Source organism: Ipomoea nil, unplaced genomic scaffold (genome assembly GCF_001879475.1).
Source record: "Ipomoea nil cultivar Tokyo-kokei standard unplaced genomic scaffold, Asagao_1.1 scaffold2845, whole genome shotgun sequence".
Classification (NCBI taxonomy): domain Eukaryota; kingdom Viridiplantae; phylum Streptophyta; class Magnoliopsida; order Solanales; family Convolvulaceae; genus Ipomoea; species Ipomoea nil.
Window position 1 is genome coordinate 2,881,030 of NW_017619273.1, and position 10,486 is coordinate 2,891,515.

General features: G+C 35.0%; 1 protein-coding gene across 1 annotated transcript; it reads left to right on the plus strand.

Annotated features, from left to right (window-relative positions):
* Window positions 1-899: 899 nt before the first annotated feature.
* On the plus strand, window positions 900-4,174 carry LOC109159688 (transcription factor bHLH130-like). The gene is made up of 6 exons (XM_019307775.1): window positions 900-2,011; window positions 2,862-3,166; window positions 3,244-3,405; window positions 3,590-3,655; window positions 3,739-3,807; window positions 3,887-4,174. Exons 1-6 carry the CDS (start codon window positions 1,501-1,503, stop codon window positions 3,929-3,931), a joined length of 1,158 nt encoding a protein of 385 aa, XP_019163320.1. The 5' UTR covers window positions 900-1,500; the 3' UTR covers window positions 3,932-4,174.
* The last annotated feature ends 6,312 nt before the right edge of the window (window positions 4,175-10,486 follow it).

A 10,486-nucleotide genomic window follows, 5' to 3' on the forward strand; every position in this document is an offset into this window, starting at 1 on the left:
TTCAAGAAAAATGTTTTTAAAATAGAGAGTAAAGGTTAGAAGTAAAATTGAGGAGTTCAAATAGTATTTTCAATATATACAGTTCATTGATTTTTTGGATTTGACTGACTCTATTACAATGCAATATCTGTTCATAACTACTTTCTCAACCTATTGAAGCACAAAGAGTCAATAGCACATTCACTGAGACTCGATCTCACAACCTCTCATATGATGGAGCACTTGGTGCCACTGGACCACAAGGTTCTTGGCATGATTTTTTATATTTTTTATTTAAAAAAAAAACTTTTTAACTTTCTAATTACTTTTTAATGATGTGTCACTTTGTGATTAACCACACATGTATAGATATTATACCGCACCAGTACATCAAATATTAATCATATCCATATTTATCAAACTCAATCTTGCAAAAGTTTTACATTTAAATTCGACTTACTCAAAGTCAAAACAAATGAAAACGAATACTCACTGAACGGATGTAATTAAATTGACATTTCTAAGTTTTTTTTTGTGGCGAGGAAAACCCGTAACCATTATCTAGAAATGTGAATGAGGTAAATTTCAAGTCGTCTACAACTTACTAGCTCAAATCAAGAATGACTATAGTCCACTTCTGCTAAGAGTTGAACTTGTAAGTTGTAACCTTATAATTACCAAATCAAGAATATGATCAATTTGACTGGTCTTCCCACGCCCACACTTCTAGTCTCAACCCTAGCTACTTTGTTATGAACCAAATGCTACCTTGTTTTTTATTTGGTCCAGCAGGGTTGAATTGTCAATGCAGTTTTAATACAATTATTTTGATATTTATGAGAGGCAATTAAGTAATTAAGGGCAGTGGGCATGCCCAATATAGTAAACTACAATCAATCAAAAAATAAAAAATTTGTGATTTTTTAAAAGTGCATTAAGAAAGCCAGTCCGTGATATCTGCTTCGCCGGACTTCCCATTGGCGACTAGCCTAGCTTACTACAGTTTTCCACTCCCCCATCCCCACCGCCACCTTCTCCTCCGCCTCCGCCGCCGCCTCCGCCACCTTCCCTTCTCCATTAATAGGGAAAAGTAGTGTTTTCTGTATCTTTTCACTGTTTACTCCTCTGTGTCTGAAGATTCTGTTTCACTGGTTTTCATCGCTCTTCTGTTTTGCCTTCACCTCTTTTCTGGGATTCATAATTTCACCACAAACACCTAATAAATTTCTTTTTACTTAAGACAAAGAGGAAAGTACTAGAGTGTTGACTGTTGTGGGTACTCGAGTTTCTTGAATAAAAACTAAAAAACCTGTTTTTTTTTTTTTATTTTTTAAACCTTGATTCTTAAAATTTTGTTATCTATAGAATTTCGGGTTTCTAAAAAATTCTCAATTTTTTTGATGTGATTTGAGGCTTTGAGCATCGCTTTTCTGCCATTTTTTGGGTCTGGGTGCTATAAGAATTATAAGAATCGGCATTGGGAAAATAAAAAAAAAAAAGTAAAAAAAGAAACGAGTTTTCATGGATCAGACTCGGTGTCAGCAGCAACAGATGAGTTCTTGCCTGACGCGGTTTCGATCCGCGCCAAGTTCATATTTTGACACCATTTTGAACGCCGCTCCGACGCCGCCTCCGGCCAACTCCGGCGGCGGTTATGCCAGGGATGACAATATGCTAAGCGCCGGCGGTTCAGGCCCCAACATACAGCAAGCTTTCGCACGATTAATAGCCACCATGGGGGGTGCCCGGGACTCGAGTTCTTGTAGCTCCGGCGGCGGTTCGGATGCGAAACCGCCGCTTGTGCCGCCGCCGAAGCAAGAACCCGAAGCTCGTCTGCAGCCACGGCAAGAGATGAAGTATTCTAGTCACTCCCAGCCTTTTTCTGGAGGGGATAATTCGTATGGATTGATGAGCCCAGTGAATCCGGGTTGTTTTGCCCCTGTAAAGATGAACACTGGCGTTTCCAACTCAAATCTCACTCGTTTTAACAGCTCCCCTGCTGGTTTCTTTGATCAATTCAATATAAAAAGTGGTATGTATATGTATATATGTATGTTTCTGCTCATTCTTTTCTACTGCATCATCTTCTTAATTAGCTCCTTTCACACTGTAAATATTTCCCTTTTCCCATTAACTGCAATTATACAGTTGATAATGGAGTTAATACCTTACTCAAATTAGTCTTAAATGACTTTTTGTGTTCAGTTCTGGACTTGGATGGTTTTACACAATTGAGTCATTTGTTAAAAATTCTGTTAGTTGATAGTTAGAAATAGGGTCATAATGGTAATTTCTCATCCTTCATCGAATGATTCTTTCTTCTTCTCCTTATTAAGATCCACGCGAAAATGCAAATTTTCGTACCCAAATCAACTTTAACCCTAAATAAATAAATACAGTACAGAGTAAATAAATATTTGAGTACGAAGATTTATATTTTTGCTCAAACCAAGAAGGTCAATAGGCTGCTCTCGAGAGTCAAAATTGTAACTCTGTGATTACAAGTCAACAATTCGACCAACTTGGTTCTTGGGGTTACCCGACTTTTTGTAATTTTGTGGTTACAAGTCAATATCCTGACCAATTTGGTTGGGGTTACCTATTGGGTGGTTATTTTGCATGATATTTCAGCAGGAGAAGTCTACAAGTTGAGATTTGACTTGATAGTTTTTTCCTCACAGGAACACTAATTTGGTTAAAGTAATAGTTTGAGAACATAATGTCACACTCTGAGGTTTATGGCAGTACACTCTGAGGTTTATAATCTTGTCAAGAATGAGGAGATCATTGTCTAGGCTATGGATTTTGCTCTTAGTTACTTTGAGCTGTTGCTAAACATGTCTCATCTGCAATTAACTAACAGAACATAGCGCGATGATCAGGTACTAATGCTGCAGAAGCATCATTTGCATCTCCAAACGTGTTCAAGAATCGCGTGGATTTGTCACCCAGACATCCCCCTTCGCGGGGAATGGCTTCTATATCTGAAACGGGAGCCAGTGCGGTGAAGGAAGAAGCCTGTTCGGGGGATGGCGTCGGGGGCTTCAATGAAGATCAGACAATGGATGAAAGTTACTTGTCAAGTTTCCCTATACCTTCTTGGGATGATTTAGATCTCTTGTCTGATGACTTCCTTAAAGTAACAGATGAAAAGCCAAGTTTGAAAGCAAAAGCACCAGATTTTAAGGTATATATATCATCTTTACCACTTTATAGATTTAATCTGTGGTTTATGGATCGTATAATAACATTTTGGTATATCAGAACACAGAAGGTAGTCGAAGTCGCCCTCCCGGCCGTTTATCTCATCACCTCAGTTTACCCAAAAGCTCCGAGGAGTTATCGTCCATATTGCAGGATTCTGTGCCTTGCAGGGTCCGGGCAAAGAGAGGTTGCGCTACTCACCCTCGCAGCATTGCCGAGAGGGTAAGGCGAGCTATTGCGTTTACTTCAATTTTTCACTTCGAGTAAACATATTCTCTTAGCCTTATTCTTTCCAATTTTCACCTCTATGACCAGTTGAGCTGTCTATGCAGGCTCTTAGCCCTATTCCATGTTAGGACTAGAATTGAACCGCGTTTTCTTACATGTCCAACTCAATCTACTTTAGGTTAGAAGAACTCGAATAAGCGACAGAATGAGGAAGCTGCAAGAGCTCGTCCCGAACATGGACAAGGTAAAACCTATATTTTATCAACGCGATATATCGTCGTAATGTATGGAAGGTTAAGTTACGCGTTGCGTTTCGATGTTTGACAGCAAACAAACACAGCAGATATGTTGGACCTGGCAGTGGATTACATTAAAGATCTAGAGCAGAAAGTGAAGGTTTATCTTATAAGTCAATTGTGTCACATTATTCCCACCATATTCTTAGACTAACACACTTTTTTTTTTATCTTTCCAGAGGTTAGCTGATAATCGTGCCAAGTGTAGATGCTCGAATAAGTAGTAGGGCAGGGATGTACCGATGAATGTAACGTGGAAAGTTGATGAACATTGTGGGATTCCTCCTGGCACTAAATTAATCACAGATCAAAAGAAGAAAATGGGATGGGAGTGCCACAAAAACAATTTCATTTGATGTAACATATGAAGCGCTGTTGAACATAAAAGCATTAATGTTTGTGTTGGGTGTACCCCTCTTTTTGTCCATAAATAATGAAAAGAATTTGGTAGGCTCGAGTGTCCTTTACACGCTATTTTTTATTAAAACGTTGTTTGCTGCTTAAATGCTTTTATTGCCCGATGCCGACGGGATAAGTTTGTTGTCTTTTTTAGGCCAGCTGTGTCCTTTACACACTCTTCAGTAGGCATGGCAACAAGCGGGGTAGAGAGTATACTCCCTGTTCCGCTCTTGAAATTCCGACCTTATCCCCATCTCTAACGGGGAATTGAAAATAGACCTCATCTTTATCCTCGTGGGGAATTAGGTGAGGACGGGATTTCCTGTCCCCGATTAACTCTTAGTCAAAAGTTTATACGGAGTACGATGATATGTGGGAAGAAAAGTTGAATTGTGAGGACCACACTTTCTTAATAATTTTACATCATCCTTTTAAGAATTGCAAATCAAGGGAATATTTTAGATTTTATATTACGTAGGCTATATTTGACAAACTTAGCTGAAAAGGTAATTGAAAGCTTAAAAGTAGTTGAAAGCTGAAAAGTTATAAGCTGGGAGCTGAAACTAAAGAGATGTTATTCTTGAAAGTGTTTGATAAAATTAGCTTTTTGATAAGCTAATAAATGTAAAAAGACAAAAAAAGAATATCATCATAAAATTTAAATTAGTTTGTTTACATATTAAAAGTTAACATTTTGTCTTTAAAAAAATTAACATTTTAAAATAATAATTGCGGTGAAAGTTGCGGGGAGAAGATAAAAATATTTTAATTGGGAAGGTTAAAGAATGTCATTTTTTAAAAATAATAAGGACAAAGATGAAAAAAAAAAAAAAAAATAGAAAGCTACTAGCTTATTTTGAAATGCTACTTAAGATAGCGTTTCAAAATAAGCTCTTATTTTAAGCTACGAGTTTATTTTGGGAACATTACCAAACAGAGCTTATAACTTATTAGTAGCTTAAAATAAGTTATAAGCTCTACCAAACACAGCTTTATTCGATTTCAATACCCTCATAAACAAAACATTAGAATAAAAATTGAGTTAATTCCATTTTTTTTCATAGATTTATAAGTAGCAATCCACTTTTAGTCCTTCTTTTTCAGAACATCCATTTTTTGTCCTAGTATTATTGTGGCATGACCATTTTTTGTCCTCTGTTAACAAAATTGTTGAAATATTGTTAAATACAAGACCATTTCGATCATTTTTATACAAAGTGGGTTAACCCGCTATATTTTTATTTTTAATTTTTTTTTTTTGAAAAAACTTCATAATTGAATACCTAAATGCCCTTGTATTTTAGGAAATTTAAACGGTTTTGTTGATGGAGGACCAAAATTGGTTATGCCACAATAATACTAGGATCAAAGAAGGATGATTTGAAAAGAAAGTACTAAAAGTGAAATATCAATTATAAATCTAGGACCAAAAATGGAATTAACTCAATAAAAATTGGTAATAATCCTTATCCCACCAACAAAATAATAGAATTTGAATTCTTACATTATTTACTTTTCATGAAAGAATTAATTCCATTTTTTGTCCTAGATTTATAGGTGTCAATCCCCTTTTAGTCATTTTTTATCATAATATTCATTTTTGGTCATAGTATTATTGTGACATGATCAATTTTGGTCATTTATCAGCAAAATTGTCGAAATCTGGTTAAGTTGAAGGATATTTTGATCTTTTTAATACAAAGTGTGTTGACCCGTTGTATTTTTATGTTTATTTTTTTTTATAAAATATTCATAATTGAAGAGCGAAATGCCATTGTATTTAATGAAATTTCAATTTTTTTTTATTGAGAACTAAAATTGGTCATGTCACAATAATACTAAGACTAAAAAGGAATATTCTGATAAAAAATTACTAAAGGTGAACTGTCACCTATAAATTTATGATGAAAAATGGCCCGCATGGGTAGCTCAACGGGTCATAGAGGTGAAACTTTGGAAGAATGACCAGGGATCGAGTCTCACCAGCGGCAGTGTGGGAGCAACCTCTCAAATACTCTGTCGGGCCGGAGTGAGCACCGGTCTAGCCTCTATGGTTCATGTTCATTTGAGTCACCATGATTTACATCCTCCCAAATACTTTGTCGGGCCGGGGTGTGGGGGGCCTCTATGGTTCATGTTCAGTTGAGTCACCATGATTTACATCCTCCCAAATACTTTGTCGGGCCGGGGTGTGGGGGGCCTCTATGGTTCATGTTCAGTTGAGTCACCATGATTTACATCCTCCCAAACGGGCCGGGGTGTGGGGGGCCTCTATGGTTCATGTTCAGTTGAGTCACCATGATTTACATCCTCCCAAACGGGCCGGGGTGTGGGGGGCCTCTATGGTTCATGTTCAGTTGAGTCACCATGATTTATATCCTCCCAAACGGGCCATGTTCAGTTGAGTCACCATGATTTATATCCTCCCAAACGGGCCGGGGTGTGGGGGGGCCTCTATGGTTCATGTTCAGTTGAGTCACCATGATTTACATCCTCCCAAATACTTTGTCGGGCCGGGGTGTGGGGGGGCCTCTATGGTTCATGTTCAGTTGAGTCACCATGATTTACATCCTCCCAAATACTCTGTGGGGGGCCCTTAAGGTCGGGGTTGAGCCTTTTGGAAAAATGATGAAAAATGGAATTAACTCTTTGATTAGATTACAATTCTTTTTAAGCTTAAATTCGTAGCTCGCAACCAACTCATAACTGATCAGTGGCTTTGGCCATTTCACTACTGATGAAATGATTGAATACTATGTTTGGTAACGCACTTTTTGTACTCGTGTAGGATAAAAACATGGAATTTTTTCTAAGTATAGAGTTTAATGATTGTGGTTAGGTTAGTGGCATTAAGTAGGTGGCCACAAACCTCAAACTTTTTCTTATCTTTTACTTCCTTTTTGGATATGATGGTGGTTGGCCTCGTATCCACGTTTATCGGAGCATTTCATCACCTCGCATCACACATTGACACATACGCAAAAGGCCGGTAATTTTGCGCACTGTACGTCCACGTGTAGGGATGATCATCGAGACTCCATTTTGATTTAATCTTGAAATTTAAAATTTTAGAAACTTTATAATTGATTGATCAATAATTCATAACGGATAAGTATTAAGTGATATCAATCACTTAAATGTAATATTAGTAATCCCTGTTACATTTTATCTATCTTACTTATTATTTATGGGTCAAACTAATTTTTTTTTTCTTTAGTATTATTTACATATTTTTAAATTTAATTTTTTTTTTTTTTTGTGTTTAATAGTACTTTTAGTGTAGTTTCTAAATATATCAATTTTGTATACTAATACTAAATTTAATATTATGAAAAAACTGAATTAAAAATAACTTTAGTCAAGCATCGTTAACCGAATCAGAGACACATAAAATGAGATAGAGAGAGTATATAATAAAACACGTTGTTATTCATAACTCATTGAGATCATTATCATGTTGTTAGAAACTAAATGTCATTTACTGTTAAGTTGAAAGACTATCCTAAGTGTTAGAAACTAAATGTTATTTACTGTTAAGTTGACTTTTTAAAACTATATAATCAAAATCGAACAAAAAATTAAAATATTATGAATCAGTCGTTTTTTGCACACCCCTATATACATATTCTCACTCTGTGAACAAAGTGACTAGCCAGGTTTGACCATGGTTGCGGCGGTGGGGTAGCCATGGGTTGTCGGTGGACCGCCGTGAAAACGGTGGGGTCCGGCTAGACGGTGGTGGTCGGGGGTGGAGGTGAGAATATATATGGGTATGGCATGGGTCATGTCATTTGTGGAGATTGAGGTGGGGTTTGCATAGAGATGTTTTTCGTATTTTCAATTTCTCAACCACCCCTTCTTAAAGTTGAAAAGGAAAGTTGAGTTTTTTTTTTTTTTTTTTTAATTTCCAATTTTTAATTTAAAAACAAAAGCAATTCATTGTAAGGAGACCTGTCTCTGATGAAGTCTTCAAATCTTGTTTAATTAGCTAATTTGATATTCCCATTCGAATTATGGAAAAAAAATTGAAATGCTTGGTGCATAAATAAATTTTGAAAAATAATTGTTGTAACAAGATATTCTTTCACCCTCGCCACAAATTACAAAGTCAGATTGATATATGTTGAGTGCAATCCAATTATTAGTTTAGCCTTTTAGTTGAGATGGAGCACATGCTTCAATTTAATATCAAAACTAAACCAAAGGTCACAGGTTCAAATCTCTACTCCATTACAGAAAATACGGTCTAGATGTTTTTTTTTTTTTTTTGGCTTTGAAATGCTAAAGATGGTGGTAAGATTATGCTCGATTGCATATGTATTGAGCTTTTATATAAACTATTAAACTATATCCTTCTCTTTTTTGTAATAGATGATGCACAATATATTTATCACCTATGTGTTCTACTTAGGTTGTTGTACTTGTTTTTACTTAAATGACTAATGTTATCTCAATTCTAATAGTTTCATCTAACCATTGAGTGTGTTGAGATAAAAATGAGAGCAAGAGATCACAAACAAATAGCAGAGAAACAAAGAAGAAGAAGGTTTATGTGATTTGACATAATGCTACTGTTGGAGCCTAAAATTGACTCGTGTGCGCTCGCGATTTAGATATACAAATTTCGTTCGAAAATTGGATTTTTAGAATTAATTTTCAGATTAAATTGTCTGTTATGAAGCTTACAAAATTGATTTTAAATTAGTTTTAGTGCCATGATTTATATGCTATTTAACCATCAGTCTCCTATGTATATAGCAAATAAGGTTTTAATAAGAATGTGAGTATCACACAACTCGAACTTAAACCACAACGTACCATTTTTATTTTTATTTTTTTGGTGTGTTTGTTATGGAATTATTTTCGTGATTATTTCCTACTAAAAGTATGTCCACTAGAGTGAAAGAGTTCTTTTATTAATTGTGATGATAAGACATCCAGGGTTACAAACATCATATTTATAGATAACCTTACTGGTACATTATATTTATAAATAAATTTAAAAAAAAAAAACCAGAATGTACCTTTCGCTTCACTTTGTTCGTTCTGCTTCACTTCTGATATGATAAATACTCATGGGTATACGGATACAAGTAGAAATTATAACATAGTAGCTCGAGTAGTTAAGACTGAGGGTCGGAGGGTCCCGAGCTTATAAGTGTTCCAGAGAGAAAAAAAAATCCCCCCCCCCCCCCCCCCTACTGGAATTAAATGTGGTATTTATAGAATTATAGGAGTTTGGAGGAAACACATGTCAGGAAGCCGGCATGTATAACGCGTGTTCTTCATGCACTCGACCGGTGATCTCGTGTGTTGAAATATTTGACTAACCTATAGCTGGCGTGTTCGGTTTGACCATTATTATCTATATTCACCTTTTAGTACTTATCATACAAACTCGGGGAACTCTAGCCGAGCAGTCGGGTCGGGACCGAGCCTAAAGGTTTTCGAGTAAATACTCATTAAGCTAAGAAGGTCTTGTCTTCATGTCGGGTTGGGTGAAGACCAACGAGCAGGTATGAATACGTATACACCCGACGTATATATCCTATCACATGCTTTAAAGTCATTATATCTTTTTAGATTGACGGCTCTGATTACTTCCTAGTTGTTTCCTAGACGCATGTTATTATTTGATCCAAATCCTATCCTATATATATATATATATATATATATATATATATATATATATATATATATATATATATATATATATATATACACACACTGTAGATCCATAATTTCTATACTGTAGATTCATAAAATTTATACTTTAAATTCATAATTTCTAAATCATAGATTCATAATTTAAATACAGTAAATTCATAATTTCTATACAGTAGATTCATGATTTCTATACTGCAGATTCATAATATTTGTACTGTAGATTCATAATTTCTAAACTGTATAGTTATCAAATTATGAACATATAATTCTCTGATTTGTAAAAACAGAGTTCAACAATTGAAATCTAAAGTATAAATTATATGAATCTACAATATAGAAATTATGGATCTACAGTATAGAAATTATGAATCTACAGTATAGAACCTCACGAACTCGCAGCATAATTTGCCCCAATTAGCTTAGTGCATTATCCATTCACATTTAAAAATTGCACTGGGTTAACTATTTATCATAGTTAATCAAATTTACTTGTGGATGTGTGTTTATTGATATAATAACTATTTTGTGTTGTGAAATCATTGATTGAAATATTAAAATTATAAATAAATTATTTGTTCAACTTTTATTTATAATTTTAAGGATTTATTTTTTTTAAAAAACAAATTGACTAATATTGTTTCAAATAACTAAAAAAAAAAATTGATTCAATTACTTTGAAGGTAGAAATTTTGAATTGATTAACCATTAAAACA